Source organism: Myxocyprinus asiaticus, chromosome 16 (genome assembly GCF_019703515.2).
Source record: "Myxocyprinus asiaticus isolate MX2 ecotype Aquarium Trade chromosome 16, UBuf_Myxa_2, whole genome shotgun sequence".
In the NCBI taxonomy this organism is placed as follows: domain Eukaryota; kingdom Metazoa; phylum Chordata; class Actinopteri; order Cypriniformes; family Catostomidae; genus Myxocyprinus; species Myxocyprinus asiaticus.
In genome coordinates this window covers 17828373-17849959 of record NC_059359.1, presented here as the reverse complement: position 1 = coordinate 17849959, position 21587 = coordinate 17828373, and the positions used below count along the sequence as shown (strand labels likewise).

Genomic DNA, 21587 nt, shown 5'->3' with positions numbered 1-21587 from the left:
CTGATAAATTTGAAATGTAAATATTGTTTTTAGTTCAACTGAGCAAAGAACTGACCTCAACAACTGACCAGTGAAACCTAATCATGCTTTGACCTACATCAAGCACTACATCAAGGAAACCTTTTTTTTTTTTTCTTGTCAGGCAAGGATTGAGGCCCTGCAGTTTGAGAAGCAGAAATGGACAAAAATAACAGTGTCTTAAAATTGCTGATAAAACCACAACCAGTGTTATCTTGTTTTTCTGTTTGAGCACTGCTACAGGGATGACTAATGTACTGTAAATGAATGAGATAGCAGGAGTAAAATAACGCCCAAGTGTTTAAGCTCATTTAGCCACTGTTCACATCTCTGAGAGACACAGACCCCGCCCTCATCCCACATACCTGGCAAATCTTCGATAGTTGGAAAGAATCTCATAAACCAGATTTGGTCAGCAATACAAAATAACTTTGAATAGCACCAGTATTTTGTAATGACAGAAAATTAGAACATAGTTAAGTTCGGCTGATTCAGTAGCAGAAATAAACATATTAATTGTGATTCTTTAGAACATGATTAAAGAGCCCAAAGATTGGACTACTGTAATTACAACTCACATCCTTTAGTCATCTCAAGCGTGAATCCCAGACAGGCCATTGAGAACCGTTGTGGTTAATTCCCTTTGCATTTTTTTTTTTATACATACCTCCATGTAAATAGGGACCGGATTAATGTCTGTTAATATCACATCTCTCACTGAGCATCTCTCTGCACAGACTGACCCCATGACATTATTTCTTGCTCTGTCTAGAAGCATGTGTAATTAAAATCCCTTCATATCAAACCATATCACATCATAGCTGCACCTACAGACTAATATACCCTTGCTGCCTCATAATTTCACTCCATTCAACACCTCTCAAGACCCTGACAGATGTTTGAGTGACAGGCCCATTTCTCGATGGTGCAGAGACTCAACATTCCAAAAGGGTTGTCTAATGTTTGGGGCTGAGTATAAGAAGCCTGGACCTCTAGGCAAAGAGTGTGGATTTGTGAGCAGAGCTTGCGTGAGGACCCTCAGAAAAGATCAACACAGCAAGGCCTTCGAGTCCAAGAACTGAACCCAGCTACTGTCCCATGATGAGTCGCAGCCCTGAAAGGATCTCGTCCTATCGCCGCCATTTTGAGGACGCCTGCACCTCTTCTTTCCAGGTGAGGGTAAGCAGCCCCTCTCCCGTCAGACGGGATGTCGGAACATGCCGTTCAGCCAGCTACTCCCGTAATCCCACCGCTGTCAGCAGTAACATGGCAGTTGGCCGAAGGACCATCTCATCTTCACGCAGCCGGTCCCTCATGACTGGGTAAGCCACTCATTCTGTCTGTATAGATACACTGGTAATGGCACTGCATGTCTCCTAAAAAGATGTCAGTGGAACAATGCAGAGCATCTGCATATAGAAGGAAACATTAGAATATGTGCAGTATTTAAATTCTATATTGAAGATAAATGGAGGATTGTTTGATACTTCTAATTAATGGGATATTTCATCCCAAAATTAAAATTCTGTTATAATTTATTCAACCTCATGTTGTTACAAAACTGTATGACTTTCTTTCTAACACAAAGATGTACCCTACACTCACTGAGCACTGTATTAGTAACACCTGTATACCTATTCATGTGATTATCTAATCAGCCAGTCATCAGCAGTGCAATGCATACAATCATTCAGATACACGTCAGGAGTTTCAGTTAATGTTCACATTCAACCACAAGAATGAGGAAAAAAAATATGATCCAGTGATTTCGACCATGTTTTGAGTATTTCTGTAACTGCTGATCTCCTGGGATTTTCACATACAAAAGTCTCTAGAGTTTACTCAGAATAGTGCCAAAAACATCCAGTGAGTGGCCATCCTGCAGACAGAAACACCTTGTTGATGAGAGAGATCAACAGAGAATGGCCAGACTAGTTTGGACTGACAGAAAGGCTACAGTAACTCAGATAACCACTCTGTACAATTGTAGTGAGCAGATGGGCTACAACAGCAAGAAGACAAGTTGGGCACTTTATTAGGACCATAGTGTTCCTAATAAAGTGCTCAGTTAGTGTAACGTGTCCTTTTGTGTTCCACGATTACCTTTATTTGATTCATGATCAGAAAATCTTGATTCAATAACAATTAAACAATAATAATAATGATTATTAATAAGTAATATAGAAAATAGTTTTGTATTTCATAAACTTGGAACACTCGAGCATACATAATAAACAAAATATTAAACTTGTAGTCCATAATAAATTGTAATTCAGGGTTACTTCTCTTTCTTCTAATAGTAACCTTGTTTTATTTTAGTTATTGCGTTAGGAATCACACACAACCTCTAAGAGTCGCAATTATACTCAATAATTGTGCATGAGGCCTAATAAAACCTGAAGTGAGAAATAAATGCATCTTCCTTGACATATCGAACACACGCTACCTAAACATTGCATGGAAAGTGTTTTAACGTTTTAGATTTTAATCAATCTGAATTACTTACAGTGTCGGAAAGGGTGCCATTTGTGTCCGTGGAGGCGGTTCAGGGGTCGATATCGACCAAGCTGCTGCAGAAAACCGTGAATTCTTCAGCACACGAACCAGTGAGAGACAAGAGATGGTTTTGCTCAACGATCGACTGGCTGCATACATTGAGAAGGCAAGTGCACCATTCTCTGTTGAGCTGACAATTTTGTATTTATTTATTTTTATTTATTTTTTGCAACCCTGGATAAAACTGAATGACGAAAAATAATACTAAGATTTAAATGGCCCATTAACATTACACATTATCTAACATAATCCATGTCACACATACATATGCCTATACATAACTAATTACATTAGCAATAATAGTCTACCAGCACACTGTAGCTGTTTACATATCTTATTATCAATATTTATACCTATACATGTATTTACACTATATTACAACATCAAAAGTGAAGTGTAAACCGAAATAATCATCACAAATGCATTAAAAGGTGTGTTTTATATTGTTTAACATTTAACCCTGTTGGAAACAACCCTCATTTTCTTTGACCGAATTTGTCTGATTTGGCCATGCTTGGCTGGGTCGCGCAGACGGGCAGTGTGGAAATGCCACTGCTGGCTCAGGAGATAAAGCGAATTATTTGCACTTCTATGAGTAGAGGCCACAGAGCATGCAGAGAATTTGCACATAACACGTATTTTGCTTTCTTATTCTCTGCCGGAAAAAGGTCCGATCCCTGGAGCAGCAAAACAAATTGTTGGAGACTGAAATCGAGGCCCTACAGAATCGATTCTTGAAGCCCACTGGCCTCCGCTTGTTATACGAGGAGCAACTCAAGGAACTGAAGAGGCTGGCTGACCAAATGAGAGTGCAGCGGGTAGCTATAATAATTTGAATGTATCGTTTAACAATTCTGAAGCATAATATAATATTTAAAAAGAAAATGTAGGCTACAAAGAATTTACTGTAGTTAAATAATATTCATCCAGTCCATCCATAATAGTCTAATCCATAATGAAGTTGTATAGGCTAAATGCACACAATTTAAAGGCTTTATGTCAAATGTTATGCATAAACAATCCTGAAGTGATTATCTGCGTTGAAGGGGGGAAAAAATCTCTTTAGTCTAAATTTAATAATACCCTCTTTTTTTTATTTATTTTTTTTTTTTTTTTTTATAAAGGACCTTGCTTTTGCTGCGAAAGATTCTATGGCGGGTCAGCTGGAGATTATGAAGGTTAAATATGAAGAGGCTGTAGAGATGAGGAAGAAAGCCGAGCTTGACATTGAAGCTTTCCGTCCGGTATGGTTTTTATTATGTCGTCTTATTATTACATTTGCATTCATCAGCAAGAAGAAGAAAAAGAAAAAGAAAAATCCCTTATGTATATTTTTTAACGTCTCTACAGGACGTGGACGCCGCCACATCCGCGCGCATTGCTTTGGAGAAGCAGCTGGAAAACTTGGAAGTGGAACTTGAATTCCTCCAAAGAGTACAAAGTGAGGTAATTAATGTCCAGAAAGAATTATTTTTCTTTCTTTGTAAACAAAATAAAAGCTTCCAAATCTCATGTTTAATATTTCGTTTTCAGGAAATCGACGATCTTATGAAACAGATTTACGCAGCCCACGCCACAGCCGGAGACACCTACAGCCTTCCCGACCTCTCAGCCGCTCTTAAGCAGATCCAACACCAGTATGATGACATTGCCGCAAAGAATTTACAGGTGGAGACGATTTTAAAGCAAATATTATTATTGTCATTAAAATGTAAGAGGTGTGAAAACTTATTTTCACAGTCTATAATGCTGCAATATTTTCACTATATATATATATATATATATATATATATATATATATATATATATATATATATATATATATATATATATATATATATATATATAAATACAGGGTTGGGAGGGTTACTTTTAGAATACATGCTGTAAAATGTCATTTGTAACATATTCTGTTAGATTACTCAAGGTCAGTAACGTATTCTAAATACCTTGGATTACTTCTTCAGCACTGGTAGATTTTTTCTCTTGTTTTGACTATAAAAACTCTGCCAGACAATATACACATGTTAAAAATACATTCTCTGAAAAAACCTAAATATCTTATGCAGTGTTGTTTCTAAAACAAGATAAATCAAATTGATCTTGTTTTAAGGATTTTTAGATATTTTTACAAGAAAACAATACAAAAATTGTTATCAAGAATATGACTTTTGCCCTAATATCAAAGGTCTTACTAGAAAAAAAGAAATTTGATCCAACGTGAATTTTCTTGATAAAAAAATATGATCGTGCCTGGTAACATGTGCATGTAAAATGGCTAGAAATAGCAATTTAGCTTAGCATAAAGCTGACAATTTACACATGGTTTATTTCTATTTCTTCTGCTCCAAACTTACTTCAAACTCACTTCTCTGTCTGCTCGTATGAATATAACACATCATAAGAAAGTGTTTCACTGCTGTTCAAATACACTTTGAATCGCATCATTTATATGTATAAATGTTTTCCATATGAAAGGACTAAATATTAAATTAAACAAATGACAATAAAATGCAAAGTAATCTCTTCAGTAATCAAAATACTTTTTGAATGTAACTGTATTTTAATTTCCAATGATTTAAATTGTAACTGTAATGGAATACAGTTACTTATATTTTGTATTTGAAATACGTAATCCTGTTACATGTATTCCATTACTCCCCAACCCTGTGTGTGTGTGTGTGTATATATATATATATATATATATATATATATATATATATATATATATATATATATATATATATATATAATTATTATTATTATTATTATTATTATTCTTTTTTTTAAATTTTTTTTAAGGAAATGGATTCATGGTATAAAACTAAATTCGACGACCTCAACAACAAATCGACAAAAAATGTGGACAAGGTTCGAAGCGTCAGAGAGGAAATTGTCAATGCAAAGAAGGATGTAAGTTTTAATAACAAACTTGATAATGGTATGTGTAGTAAATGGTAAAAGTGTGTATGAGTGTGTGGCCTATTATTATTATTATTATCATCACTACTACTACAACAACTACTAAAATAACAAAGAATGTCCATAATTCTTACAGTACTAAATTCATAAATTTTTATGTAACCTACAATTCTGTATATTTCCAGATTAAAAATAAAGAACATGACTTGGAGTCTTTGAAGACCAAAAACGAGGCTTTGGAAGCACAGATCCGTGAGACTCAGGAGAAGTACAGAAAAGAACTAGAAGAACTCCAGGTGTGAAGCCAGTGAAACCTAATCATGCTTTGACCTGGATACAAAGTATAATAAACACAGCATTACATCAAGGAAACCTTTTTTCTTCTTCTTGTCAGGCAAGGATTGAGGCCCTGCAGATTGAGCTGAAATCCTCCAAGGAAAGGACAGCTCTGCTCCTGCGTGAATACCAAGATTTGCTCAATGTTAAAATGGGCCTTGAGATTGAAATTACCACATACAGGTAAAACTGCATAGCCCATGGCTTTTAACAATTTTAATAAATACGATAAAAATGAATTAAAACAATTTGTACATTAAAAATACAGCTGACTCAAAGAGCACTGTAGATATATCTTCAGATTAAAAAATACCAAAATTTAATCATTTCAACACATATACTGCTTTCTTCAATCCCTTCTCTTTAACGGATGTCCATAGGAAGCTTATTGAGGGTGAGGACTCTCGATTGACTACCATGGTGCAGAGCATGCAGACCTTGTCCCTTATGAGTGGCAGCATGAGCGTCCACAGTGCCGGAGCTGCTGGCGTTGCAGGTGCCATGGGTGCTGGAGCTGGTGATGGAGTGGGCAGAGGTTTTGGCCGAAGTCTTGGTGATGGCTTCACTGGGGGGGCTGGGGGCCCAGGAACCACTTTTGACTACACTCAAGAGCAGGCTGTGGAGATGACTGAGAGGAAGACAGTGCTCATGAGGTAACATTACAATTAAGCATTATTTTAGAAGTGTGGCCTAGCAGTTAGAGCATGTCCTCTAACACATTGACCCCTGGTGCTTGTATGGGAGACATGGGTTCAAGTCCAGGCTGTGTTGTGTTCCCATCCCTTTCCCCCTCTCTTTTTCCCCATGATTCATTATCCTCTCAACTATCTCTGTAAATAAAATGTCTCTGTAAAACAAAAGCCCCCCTAAATATAAATAATTAAATTTAGCATTCTAACCATACACCTTAAATAAACAAAGGAAGTGCAACCACTGAGAGCTATTGCAGTGCTTTGATAATCAATTATTGTAGCTTTAAAGTTTGATAAAATAAAAAAAAGTATAAAATTAATATTTTGGGGTTCCACTTGTGTTTTTCTTCAGAACAGTTAAAACAGAGGATGACACACTGGAGAGCAGCACACAGGAGAAATCTTATTCCATCTCTGGAGCAGCAGATGATGAAGAGTAGTGGTGTTTCCTGCTCGCTGAACATGACAGAAAATGCCTTCAGATGTGCTAACTCATATACTGTGTCCAATGTGCATGTATGTGCCTTACAAACTAAGCTTGTGTCTAACATTACAAGAATGCAACTGGAAATAAAGCTTTGAGCATCACATATTTTGGAGGTGTTTGCATCTGTCCAAGATTCCTTCTTGAAATTCATTAAAATCCACAAATGTAAACAAATAACATACAACTCAAATGTCCAATAGAAAAACATATTCAACTTTCACAAAGATACAAACAGACATACAGTTACAGATACTGCTTTTCCCTATAATCAACAGGTGTATGGTGCAGGCATCTTATGGTTGTGCAGAGAACAGACGATGAGGAAGGATTAGACAGGAAAACGACATAAAAAAAAGGCAGGGAGTGTGAGTGTGTCACTCCAGGCTTAGTCTATCACCTTGATTCTTTAGCCAGAGGGGAACCCCAACCCATCATTTACACGTTACTGCAACACAACATGAAGCCACACTCACTGTATGGCCCCATTCTATCCAAATCTGCCCTCTTCATCTGCATCTGATCCATTCTGATCGGCTCCCACTGGAATATGCCAAACACTCAAACTGTCTAGAACTGCGACGTGAGATGTACACTAAAGGACTTGAGCATAAAACTACATAAACTGTAAATTATCGGTAAAAGAAGCGTGTGGCTCACAAAATCCTGACAGATTTGTAAAGCATGGCATGTGGTGTTGGCACACTTCTTGCAAACAAGAACTTTTTCACATTACATATTTGGGTTCTCTTTAAACATAATTGTGTCAGTAGGTTGCAAATATTATGTTTTCATGATAACCCATTTCTCCAAATTATATATGCTGTTCATTCATCTAATGATAAACATGGAAGCATTTGTCAGTATCATGTGTCAATATTAAAGGAATATTCCAGGTTCAATCTTTTCCAGTTAAGCTCAATCTACATCATTCGTGGAATAATGTTTTTAAACAAAAAGAAAAAAAAGTGAGGTTACAGTGAGGCACTTACAATGTCAGTGAATGGGGCCAAATTTTGGAGGGTTTCAACACAGAAATGTGAAGCTTATAATTTTATAAAAGCACTTAAATTCACTTTTCTGTTAAAACTCATGTATTTGAAATGTAAAGTTGTTTAAATAATAATTTATTACAGTTGTTTTCGGGTTTTAGTGTTTACGGCATTACGTTATCATGGCAACACAGTTGTAAAATCGGATATAACTTTACACATAAAAGGTTAATTAGTGATTTTATCACACTAAAATCATGTTAACATGCACATTGTTCATGTCTTGTGGCTATACTTTCGAAACAGTGAGTATTTTAACGTTTACAGATTGTAAACTTCCATTCACTTCCATTGTAAGTCTCTCACTTTAACACAGAAAATGAGGAACAAGTTGAAAATTATTTTTGTGGTAATCAACATTATGCCACAAATGCTGTTGATGAGCTTAATTTTTACTGAACAAGGAATTTTCCTTTAAGTTTATCTGAAATGCTGATACAAGTCGAAACAACTTTCATATCATGAATCTGTCTGACCCAGAGCACTGACAACTTTAAACTACACTCAAGTGAGCAGATGGTCTACAGCAACCAAAATACAAAAATCTGCACAGGGTATAAGCACTACAATGTGCACTCTTGCCAGAACATGTTAATCAAAGCAAGGAAGTCTAAATATTGAAGCAAGCCTACAGTATCTGACAAGAGATGGAACGACTCAAAGGCCTCTTTACTGTCACAGGGTTTGTGTGAATCTTATTGCAGGAATAAACAGATAAACCAGTTGCACTGCAAGACAAGCAAATACACACACACACACACACACACACACACACACATACATACATACATACATACATATATATATATGTGTGTGTGTGTGTGTGTGTGTGTGTGTGTGTGTGTAGCATGTAATTCATTTAATTATGGAAAAAAGTTAGAAGTATTCATTCAGTTTTGTGGTTACATATCAGAACTGAAACAATCATGGGCCATCTAGGATTACAATAAAAACAATTCGTTCTGAATCAAGAGTGATTACGCTGGATTAAGAGGTTAAAACGGCTATCCAGTCATTTAGTCGTTAATCTTCTTAACATTTAAATTTAACTGTTAAACATGATATTGTATCGCGCCATCTGATTATTTTATTTTCAATGGGCATGCAAAAGACATTTTCCAATACTATGATTCCTAAATGCTTTTTGTGGCGCTGCTTAACGCGAATCACATTTTACTACTACTAATACTACTTATTATATTATTAATAATAATAATAATAATAATAAATATCTCAGCCCAGTTAGCTCCTTTGGATCTGACAGCACCAAGGCGATTTAAGGTCTTGAACATATCGGATTAATCAATAGCCTCTCATTACTCTTTTGGATACGGTCATCATTTCCACAAGCTCATCCCACCCGAAACGGAGGCGCAATTAACTGCCAGTACGTGCCTTGCATTGTTTCTTCGGAGAAATGCACTGGACATTATGGAAAACCCAGAAATGTCAATCCTGCCCATTAATGAGCGAGCTACAGACAGTCTCCAGTCATTGCCGTAGATTCATATGATTAGTGTGCCTTTTGCCAGTCATGTAATGCTCATCTCGAGCTACGTGCGTTGTAAAGTTCATGATATCTGCATTACAGGATGATACAAATAAATTGCCTCTGGAGCAGGGTAGGCTACATGCATTATCAATATAATTAGCTTGCGTTTGAGTGAGTGGCCATATGACCTTCACCGTTTTAAAGACGGGAGCTATCCAGGGTCCTGCCAGGCCCACACTCGCATTTAATAATGCACGGTGCAAATTGAAATCCCTGGTCAATACAACTTATTAAAATCAATACAACTCAGCTCTTCTTTCCTCTTTCTTTCTTTCTTTCTTTCTTAATTTATTATTATCTTAATTTCTATCTTTCTATTTTTGGATTGTCTAGGCCTATATACATATATCTTTATTTAAATCGAAATTGACCCGAAGTCTGACCCAAAATCAATAAACTATTAAATTTTCTATGTAATAAATCCTTAAATTTCATAAAACTCATGCAAGGCCCAAGCTGTCTGAACTTTGAAATATTTGTTTTTAAAGCCACATTTCCCCACAAAATACAAATACATACAAAGAGTGAGGCGAGGCAATCCAGATTCACATATTTGCCCATTACCAAAACGAATATTGAATGGCTAAATTAATCTGACTTGCTGCATTCAGCAACAACACAATATTACGCAGGCGCCCAGTTTATTCAAAATGTTTTTGAGACTGAATTAACAAGGGAATACCGTCAATGGAATAACTAATGATCTGTCTGTACATACCATCACACAAAACTCCCCCATCTATTTTCCCAGCATCCACTCAAATGATCTGAGGATCAAAAGGGGCAAAAGTTAACGGTCTCTAAAACCTGAGAAATTCTGACACTTTCTGCATATGGTTTTAGTGCCTTAATCCCAATTAGGCCCGGCTGACACACAGAGCTATTCACTGCAAACCTTCCCTGCATACATTTGCCTAAAAATGAACTTCACAAATAGAGCTCGCAGTAAATGTGTTCGACGGCAGAGAGAATCGGATAGACTGAAGGTTCATTCTTGCGCGTTCGAGTGAAAAGGGGTATGAATTTATAAGGTACACCGAAACATTTCAATTCAGACAAGTTTACACCCCATTATATGGGCCTTTTCAGAGGGGACAAGAGCGTCAAAGTTGGGGAAATTCGGTTCAAAAGCCAGAGCTAACTTTGTTCAGGCTTTGAATACTGAAACGAAGCAGCCCCCTTTCTTTGGAGAGCATTTACAAATGGGAGCACGCATGAACAGAGTCGAATCAGTGGCCACTTATCTCGCCACTTTCTAATACGACTTTGAATATTAGTCTGGGTTAAAATCCCAATCATGTCATCTGGTGGGACTCCCATACAAGCATAATTACTATTCAATCGCGTCACTAATATCCCACCCGCATCCCCTATCTGAAACGCAGCTGGTCCGTCCTTTGTGAAGCTTGCACTTTCCAGCAGCATCAGTGAGTAGGTTAAGCGCATTAAAATAGGCATGTGTTCTTTTTAACCTAACATTTTCGGCTATGTGAAAATATCACACGACAGAATTTTCGGACCTTGAATTTTTGCAACACAAAAGCCTACATTACACTAGACTTTACAACTTGTTTAACTTAATGTACTGTCCCCAGTAAAATAAATAAATAAATAAATAAATAAATAAACACGATCCACTAAATGATGTTGCATACTGTATAAACGTAGGCTGGTTCTTTCGTTGCATTCCCACAGCCACAGGAATGTTTGAGGGGGAACATACAAAAAAGAAAGTTAGTTTTGCCTGTTAAGGGACTTTTATGGCAAAGAGTTTATGGTTGGCGTAAAAAATGTTTTCTAGAGAGCTTGGGCATTGTGTACTGTTCTGATAGAGTAGTGAACACTTGGCACTCAAGCACTGTTTGGACGCATGAATGGAACCCCTGGTGGGACACTGCTCCTTTAAACCGCAGTTCTTCACACACTCGCTGTTACCCTACATTGATGCTTCATTATTTGGCAACATGTTAAATCAAATCCCGCATTTAGCAAATTGTAATGCTGAGTCCCAGAGAAAATGCTTTCACCACCTGACCAACACTTTTCTTCCGAATCTCACAATCCGACCTTTTTTCCCCTTGATGGGACGCGTAAAAAGTTCTGGAATGCCCCGCTTGGGTCCACAATATTGTTCCCAAATAAAGCTGCTACCATGTAATTAATGTGCTATTTAAAAGACACCGGACAATGCGATCGTTCAAGCTATTTGATTTTATTTAATTTTCCAACCCATTTGCTCTGAACACTACTTTTGCGGAGTTTTTGACCGCTCACCGTGCTCCAATGGGCGCTTTGGGATGACTTTCACTCCTGCTTTTCCCGGTTAAGAGAGCAGAAAAGAAAACGTCCCCGTTTCCGCCTTTGTGCACAATTTATTAGTTGGAAAACGTAGACTTTAAGACACAAGACACGAATGAGAATCGTCCCGGCTGGCGTGAGTGCTGTATAGAGGCCGGACCCGCTGTTGCATAGCGGATGGGAACCAGTCACAAATGGCAACATTAATAAATAACCCACCACACAGCCGGCCTTTTCAAAAATTGTTCGCGTGTCGTTGACGCTCTTTGACTCATTAAGAAGCCCAAAGAGAGAGCTCCCAGAAAGGACCAGTGGGGTACTTTTTCCTGAAGAAAGGGGTCCCACCTCTGCTTCTCCAATTACAGCGGAGTGTCATCGCCGAGTCGCCAGGGCAGAGGTTAGCGGGGCATGTTCATGGCTTAAATTTATCGCCCACAAATTCTTGTTTCTTTCCCTTGCCCTCTGTTCAGTCATTGAGGACCATGATCAAAGGGGTCAAATTAAGTTTTAAAACCAGTAGTAACAATACCATAGGACTCACTTCAAATGATTCCCAAGGGCCTAGTGTGAAAGCAATGGGCCTCCTGTCACATGTCAGTACAAAAAATATAAGATAAACCTGATAATTTAACATAAATTAAATTGTGATTATATGTTTAGTAACTGGCTAGTTTCCTCAAGCGAGCATTCTCTTACTAATGTAAAATGTGAATCAAGTAAATACTGTGCTAAAAATGCTCAGATTTAACCGCAAGTTGAGTGGGAATGAAAAAGGAATAAGTGTTATTGCATATATAGACCTATATAATATATTCATAATATTGGAAAGTAGCATCCTGCACAGGATTTCGTTGATAACGTCACCCTTATCTTTGCATTAATTTAAGAGCATTGAAGGGTGCTTCATGAAAACTGAATGTGACCACCTTGATACGTGACCTGTTGTCAAGAAAGTGTGAAATGATAAGGTGGTGGTTATTTTGAAAGCTGCTCCTATTTTGCTGGTTCTCCCGTTGAGTACCTGCCCGGTCCCAGCACGGCACACGCCGGGAGTCAATAGAAGTTAACAAGTCTCCCAAACATTCCTTCTCCTTTTGTTGAAACGGCAACAGACAATACAGCCAGGGAAAGAATAAAGAGCTTTGAAGTAAATAAAAGCTAAAAGGATGCAGCCAAGTAGATTTAAAGTAGTCACTGATTTCCAAAAACTGGTTTGTATAGAACAATGAAAGGGGAGAGAATTTATGGAGAAATTATACAGTGTATTTGTCACTTAAAATATCGGAACTGTCTGGCGGACAAAGCCACATGCTGAGGATTAATGATTGCGCCAGACCTTTGATTCTGCACTCTCCTTTCTCTGCCCTTGACAAATTGGATTTTGGGGATGGGAAGGTCGCTGGGCCTATTGTCTCTTGACCGTTTGGAGCGGTTCATTATGCGTGAGGGTGAGGGAAAGTCTCCATGTGACCACTTCGGAGAGTTCTACAGCTGCTAAAAGAGCGCAACTCTCTCATCGCGCGCTGCTCGCCCTTGCGCATTAATGTGCCGAGGGGTTGCTTACTGCACCATAAGAAAAGCCGGATCACACACGCCACCGCGTCATTTCGCGGGCGGATATTAGTGTGTCCTCATCTCAAACTCTCTGCTCATCTCAATCAGTGCCTGCTTGGTCTTCCTGGTTCTAATACAGCAACACACACAGAGCCAGCCATGCAAGCGACTCGGGCACCCACTATCAGTGTGCTTGCCGACTGCAGCATCCCAGCCGGGCTGCGGATAGGACCAGTCCCGGGCATCTTCAAACTCGGGAAGTATGTTTCAGACCGCAAGGAAGTTGGAGTCAAAAAGAAAGTAAGTTAGTTTGATTTATTTTCGACATGTCCTTTACACGTTTTTGTTATGAGGTTTGAGTTTTTTAAGCTTTTATAAAATGCACCAAGTACGGACAATAAACCGATTGTGCGTCATTTTAAACAAAATAGAAATAATTTACAATGTAGATTAATACTGTAATGTATGTTAATCTGTTAGTATACTTTTTCATTTTTTCTTCTTTCCTTTTTTCTGTAATTTTTTTTCTAATAAGAACTACCCACAATATAATAATAATAATAATAATAATAATAATTATAATAATAATAATAATGTATTTTACAGTTTTGGAGAACAAACAAAATCATTAAAAAACTAAATGAAATATATATATTTTTTATGCAGGTAAAAATAAGTTCAAGAACAGAAGTCTTGAGTTGACCTGTCACTCTTCATAAAGCACCCTCCTTTTAATTGGTTTGTGCTGTCAGATTGGAAATAATTGAGCTATATTAGCAAGACAACTTGTCATTCTACGTCTTTACTTAACCGCCTTAATAGGGTGACCTGAGTTCCTGTGCGAGATTTCATGCCCTTGCCCCTTCAAATTTCACAGGCTTGCGGGCAGGTTATTCCGATGTACCATTTAATTTCCATAACAGTAAATCAGACAGTAACCTCAATTAGTAAGGAAAATAAATTGTTGATAACATTTACAATCTGGAAACAGATTAAATGTTAATCTCAATATTAAATCTAAAATTTGCATACGGCCCTACTTTAGATGTCATGGTTACAATTTATTTTATAAATTATAACTGTTATTATTATTAACTGTCGAAAAAAAAATTAAAATAGTTTTATGCGTTACTGTCAAAATTTAGGACAAATCACTGGGATGTAATAGGTCTCATATATAATGGTATTTAATTTTATAAATAAGTTGTAAATAGACTGGAGCTCTTTACGCTGTCTGCTTCTGTGATTAATGCGCATAAATGCAACGCCCCAGGCCATGGGCGATCATCAGGTGCAATCTCCGTGTCAAATGTCACGCTTTAATCTTTAATTTGTTTGAACAGAATAGAAATGCTTTGACACTCTTCAAATTCGTTTCTCATATCAACTCAATTATGTGTCCTGTTCCTTGAAAATTATCGCCATTGTTTAATAGACCGAATAAAAACGACATTAACGCGCTATTGTTTGAAATACCTTGGGGTGACATAATTAACAAGGAGTAAAAACAAAACAAATAAAGAAAGACAGAAAGAAAGAAAAGAAAAGAAATAATAGAAAAAATATTAAATGATTTCCACTTATTTTTAAACATACATTTTTGTCAGCTCTTTCAACAGCTTCAGCAGAGGGGCAGTATTAGAAGACACAATATTATTTTTTATTTAATTTTATATGGAAAGTTCATTTAATTGTTTGACTAAAAGCTATGCAGTCAAAAAAAAAAAAAAAAAAAAAGAAGAATCGGAAGAAGAAGAAGAAAAAAAGGCCTATTTTTATGATTTACGCCTTTCCATTTCATAACACATTTCCATCAGATTGAATTGAGTAATCTTTAACAAAATCAGATTAATAAAACTTCAAATATATTAATTTAATTGGTTTAAGATTGCTTAATTCAGTTTTATGGAAATTTGTTATGAAATTTAAATGCGTAAATTTTAAAAATATGCTAAAATATTTATGTTTTAATGGTACCTTTCGTTATGAGCTAAATAAAAGGTTTTTAATGTTAAATTATGTATTTGTAGATTCGCCTGGTGAGGGGGGAATTCGTGGACGAGTCTGGCAGTGCGGGTTCAGATTGGATTGGGTTAGTACGCGCGGCCAGAAACAGTCAAGAACAGAACCTCGAGGCAGTCTCGGATTTACCTGGAGGACAGGTGAGCCAAAACAAAATAATTTTATTAATTTTAACTTTGTCAATTGTAATATGTTTGTAATATTTTATACCTTTTCCTCCCGATTCTTCTCGAAAGATATTCTATCGTGTGCTGAGAGAAATTCAGACTGGGGAAGAATTGAGCGTTTGGTATTCCAACTCACTGGCACAATGGTTTGACATTCCTACGACTGCAACTCCAACACATGACGAAAAAGGTGAGACATTAATTCATTTTTTCGTTAGTTTACGCAATGTATGATAATCATACCTAATCACTGGAAAAATAATTACAGAACAACCTCAGAGATTTCACTTTAGGCTACTGTTTACATATTCCATAAAAATATGAAGAAATTGTTTCAATAAAATCGGTGCGTCTATTTTATGTTTGCAGGGCAATTCTCAGAGTAATACATAGTGTAACATCTATCTGTCTGTCTGTCTGTCTGTCTATCTATCTATCTATCTATCTATCTATCTATCTATCTATCTATCTATCTATCTATCTATCTATCTATCTATCTATCTATCTAATAATAATAATAATAATAATAATAAAGGTTTGTTATGTCCGAGCAGAAAGAACGTTGTTTTGCGGATTTTTAAACAATTTTGCCACCAGCAGAATCAAGGCAAATCCTACTATTCAAATCCGATTTAATAGGCTTAGTAGCTAAGAATGTTTTCAGATTATCCCTGTTTAGTTAGTAAATCGAAAGGTCTGTCGTCTGTGGTAACTCGTATTGACTGGTTCACAACAATTGAGCTGAGTTTAAGGGTAGCTCTGTACACAAATACGGTACAGTAGGCCAATCTGTTATATTAGCGGATGACTGATCATATGATCAGCATACTATCTCCAATTATCTGTCTTATTATTTCGTTTTATACTCTAATGCATTTAAACTCCTGTTTGTTCTCTCCTGAACAGCCAAAGGGACCGATGCGTGCAGTATAGTTTAGCATGGGGAAGAGGTTAACAAATGTCATCTAGTCATTAATATTCATGTATTCAAAAGCAAATACATTCAAAAAAGGTGCTCTACGGTAAATTAGCTGGCTGCGTAAGGTATTGTTGTCTACTGAATGCAAACTTTTATGTGGGTTGTATATTGCCCTGATTTGCGACGCTGTACTGTGAGCGCGGGTCTCTGGCCAATACACGGTGCGGTCCTTGACATACGCTTCCAATTCTCCAGCGTCAACAGATGGGCCAGCCTCATTGTCTATATGCGACTTGCGATTTCAAGCAACAGCTGCCGTCAATTCTGCGGGAAAGCACACAGAGAAAGTCTCTATTCAGTGTATTGGTTAGTAAGCGCCAGATTGGGCCGGCGCTTGCTCTTTTGATGGTGACAATAAACAACAGGGTTTTGCGGATTACAAAATCATTACATCTATATAATTGACCCCAGACTGCCCAACTGGTGTCGTGCCAACGTGACGAAGTCATTTATAACGTAGTGGACTAGAGTTGACAGTAATAGTCTTTCATTGCTTTTTCTTTCTTATGTTTCAGGCGAGGAGCGCTATATTTGCTGGTATTGCTGGAGAATATTCAAATACCCGAACACCCTGAAAGCCCATGTTCATTTCCACTGTGCGTTGAGCACTGGTAGGAGCTTTGTGAGCAACGAGCAAGCGAGAGGCCCCGAGAACTTCAACAGATCTCCGAAATCTGGGGATATCCCGAATATTTCGTGCTCTCCGAGGAATGGCCACAACATCTTAATGACCGATTCTATGAAACGGGCCGTGTCCACATCACCATTCGCCAATAAAGCGGGACTTTCGAAAAAGCCAAGCCCAGAGGAGCAGGACCGGGCCCTTGACATGAGTGTGACCTCTGCCAGGAACCCCGGACACATGCTGGGCCTCAGTGGGACATCATCTGTGCTTAACAGTATGGGCTTCCATCCCGGCGTCCGTTCTGCTTTCAAACCAATGGGACTTTCAAAGATCTCCCCAGCTGAGGTCGCAAGTGATGAGTCCAACGGAAAACCAAACGGTATAGGGTTCAGTAAACTGTTAGGAAACATCAAGTCAGTGCGTTCCTTGAATGAACCTTTGCCTAATGTCCATCCCTCAAAATGCACGCACCCTATGGATACCACACCTCCTGTGATTCCCTGTGCAAACACTATCCGTGGGTTTCCTTTACTACCACATTTTGAGGAGACCTCTGCTTTCAAGCATGTTGACAGTCGCATGCACTCTGCACTGTCTCCCTCACGTTACTCCCAACTACCTGCCGGCTTTCATTTCGAGAGGTTCTCCTTGCCTCAGTTTGATGGGGGGAAATCATACAATGCAGACTGCAACATACCCCTCATGCCATTTACTATTTACAATGGAGAGCTCCTGTACAGTTCACCATACTATCCTCTAAAATTTCACTTTGGCAACCTGCTTAAATACCAAGACTCTGTGTCCTATTTTGGCGCACCTGCTCTGAATCCAGATCTGAATTCAATCACGAACATCGACAGGGAGATAGCCATGCACACGCAACAGCTGTCTGAAATTGCCGTAGAGAAAAACCGCTCAAGGCTGGAGTCCATGCCCACGTCCAACCCAAACTCGGGCAAGCCCAAAAAGGGACATCTGTGTCTTTACTGTGGCAAATTATACTCTCGAAAATACGGGCTGAAGATTCACATGAGGACTCATACAGGGTACAAACCACTCAAATGTAAAGTTTGCTTTAGGCCCTTTGGTGATCCCAGCAATCTCAACAAACACATCCGATTGCACGCGGAGGGAAATACTCCATACAGGTGCGAGTTCTGTGGGAAAGTGCTCGTGCGCAGGCGAGATTTGGAAAGGCACGTCAAATCAAGGCATCCAGGTCAAACGATCAAAAAATCCGATGACAAAATGGACGGCATCTTCGAAGATGCTGAGCAAAAAAGCGACAATGACAGCGACGTTGACGTTTGCTTCACAGATGATCAGAGCGACCAGGAATCGAGTAAAAATAATGATTAATGGACCAATTAATGGACACATTAAAATATATTTTGCTCTTATGTAGCTAAATTATGCATGTACATATTGATTGAAATTAGACTGCTTAATTTAAAATATATATATATATTGTAAAAACCCTTGCAGAAGGAGCAACAAATGTTCATAAAGTAAATAAAAAAAAAAAAAAGAAAGAAAAAAGAATTCGGTTCCTTTTCAGGCACAGTTTCATAACGTAACATACTTACTGATACTGAGTACATCTCAGCACCGCCAATGTGGAGCTGCACTTTATAAAGACGGGTTTATGCAGTTAGGCACTGTGCGCTTGCTTCAACAATTGCTTTTCTTGCTTCCTCTTTTCTTTTAAAAATGTTGTCTTAAAATGTCCTTTTATTAAATTCAATACTACGTACTGGAATTAATTCGCACTTTTTATTGCCAAAAACCTTCAACTCATTCTGTAAAAATTGCATTTGGTGAACAACGGACACCTGTATCCAATAAAAATATAAGCTGGTGTTTCTAAGAAATATTGGTGTCTCTATTTAGTTGAAAAACTATTGTAAAAATGTAATTATGACGTACTGTGGCAGATGTGGGTGTATTGTTTATTATTAATTGATAGGATATTGTATATGACCATTATTTTCCTCAAACAAATACAAATACATTTCATTGTCCGTTTTTGAATAAAATGGACAAATAAAATAAAATAAAAAAAGAGGTTTTGATCAGTGTTTTAATACGATTTTTTTATTTTTTATTTTAGTTTTTACTGGAGGATATTATTCGAGGATTGCGGGTGATTTTTATCTCTTGGCACACCTGAAAGCGTCATTTGCGCACGCTATAGTAAATCGTCTTGGGACGAATTCTCTGAGACAATTAAGAGACATCCTCAGAGACAATCGAGGCAGGTAAAGCGAGAAACAGCTCTTTAACAGAATTTAGGAAGTTGTTTGTTGACACAATCCTATTAAAACCAAATCCGAAAAATATCTATATTGATGGAATGATTTTGCATTAGATGACCAAATAGCTTCAAAAGAGTAGGCTATGGTCGGAATTAATAACGCCCCACTTCCATATTGAAAAATATTTTTCATAACGTAATTTAAACATTAAAATGTGAAAAGCACAGACTCTATTCCTAAAACGTGAATATTAGAATGGTGGTCCGTATCGCTGGATGTTATGTTTTTTTTTTTTTTTTTTTTTGTTTTTTACACATTTAAAAGAGATGTAGTTGATATCTACCTAGACATATTTTCTATTCTAAACAAGAAATTCGCTTTCTGCAGGCATGTCTCGGCCATTATACAGAAATATGCATGTCATACTTTGACTACATATGTTGTAATACTGGCTGTTTATAATTTTTTTTATATATTCTGTTTTATCATGGTTTCTTATGCGATGTTATGAGTTGTGAGAACACAGAAAGTCCATTTGTTTAGGGTTTTTATTTTATTTTATTTTTTTTTACTGACAATCAAAATACATTTATCAGCTACATTGTGACTTGTATGAACTGATGTGTTCTTCTATCTCATATCTGAGATTCCGATATAGCACTAGTTTTGAACAAATCCAAAACAAATAAATAGCGCCTTAAGGTTTGCGTTAAGAATAGAAAAAATAACTAAAAAGGAGTCTCCATCCACACAGTATTCTCTTATTATTTCTTTCTCTGTCCCTCTCCACACTGGTGTGTCCTTGATACAGTGCATTATTCATCTCCTCTGTGGAAACGCCTTGGCGCTCTTCACATTGTGGCACAAACATGTGTGACTTTCTCTTTCAGTGCCTCGGCTGTTACCAGTTAACTCTCTGTGTCTTCAAGGTACTGCACAAAACAGGCTGCAGGTTATGGCATCAGCCCCTGGCCATAATTGTTTTTATCTGTTATAGTTGAACTTGATCAAATAAAAGAGTTATACTCATGTGTAATTATTTCTGTACAAATGAGCATCTGTGTAACTGCAAACCTTGTTATATTAGAATTTCGATATTTAGAATAGATATTTCACGCGCAAAGGCTTGTGAAAGTACAAAATTATGTGTAGTATTTTTCCTTGGGGAGTACGATATTTGTTCACTTGTTCACTCTTTTTTTCAACGCTAATATTATAGACCTTGGATCTGGGCCAGAAAAAACACGTTCACCCCCTCCCCCAGTTCCCACCGCTAGAATCAGTTAGTGCCGTTCGTCAACACAGACACCAGAAACAGGGACTGATAAAGAGACTCTTGGCTTTTCACACTGTCTGGGAGCTAGAGAAGTTTGGCAAAACATGAACACCTCTGGAAAATATTGAGAACTGACCAAAACAATAAAAGTAATATCCAACACTGTAAATTGAACGGTCGAAATCAGTAAGATCAAATTTTTTCCCCATTGTGATGGTCGATGTGAACATTAACTGAAGCTCCTGACCTGTATCTGCATGATTTTATGCATTGCACTGCTGCCACACAATTGGCTGATTAGATAATCGCATGAATAAGTAGGTGTACAGCTGTACCTAATAATGTGGTAGGTGAGTGTATATCAGTTACCCTATATTATGCACAAATATTTGTTTAACCCAAGTAATTGCTTATCTGAATATCAGATTCATAAATAGTCATATATGCAGGTATTCTGTGCCTCTACAATGAGCGTGCTGCTTTTATATGCAAAAACTTTATTTCACTTGAAATAATCTTACAAACAGTAAAAACACAGCTTTTCTTTTGACTTGTTACTTCAGCAAAGTACTTGATACTGCAAATTTCAATGTATAGCTTGTACACAAAGAATTTTGCAATAGCAAATATACAAGACTGGCAATTTAACTGCATACAAATAGGAAACGAGATGTATTGCAGCCCTTGACAGCTGGGTCACGGAACAGAACCGTAGAATGATTCCATTTTCTTCTGTCTGCACCTCGCCACCCATCCGCTACACAACCTATTGGAATTTTATTTGTTTTCTTATAAGACT

At 37.4% G+C, this 21587-nt stretch overlaps 3 protein-coding genes across 4 annotated transcripts in view; all 3 read left to right on the top strand.

Annotated features, from left to right (window-relative positions):
* Positions 1-21587, top strand: part of LOC127453921 (thiosulfate sulfurtransferase/rhodanese-like domain-containing protein 3) — a 255581-nt gene that overhangs the window by 8809 nt on the left and 225185 nt on the right. The window lies entirely within an intron of this gene.
* On the top strand, positions 1120-7101 carry zgc:172323 (uncharacterized protein LOC564165 homolog). The gene is made up of 11 exons (XM_051720700.1): positions 1120-1340; positions 2527-2680; positions 3243-3392; positions 3699-3818; positions 3925-4020; positions 4108-4242; positions 5377-5487; positions 5682-5792; positions 5891-6015; positions 6213-6485; positions 6877-7101. Exons 1-11 carry the CDS (start codon positions 1120-1122, stop codon positions 6962-6964), a joined length of 1584 nt encoding a protein of 527 aa, XP_051576660.1. The 3' UTR covers positions 6965-7101.
* Positions 13535-19849, top strand: prdm13 (PR domain containing 13). The gene is made up of 4 exons (XM_051720698.1): positions 13535-13764; positions 15495-15626; positions 15723-15843; positions 17148-19849. Exons 1-4 carry the CDS (start codon positions 13624-13626, stop codon positions 18614-18616), a joined length of 1863 nt encoding a protein of 620 aa, XP_051576658.1. The 5' UTR covers positions 13535-13623; the 3' UTR covers positions 18617-19849.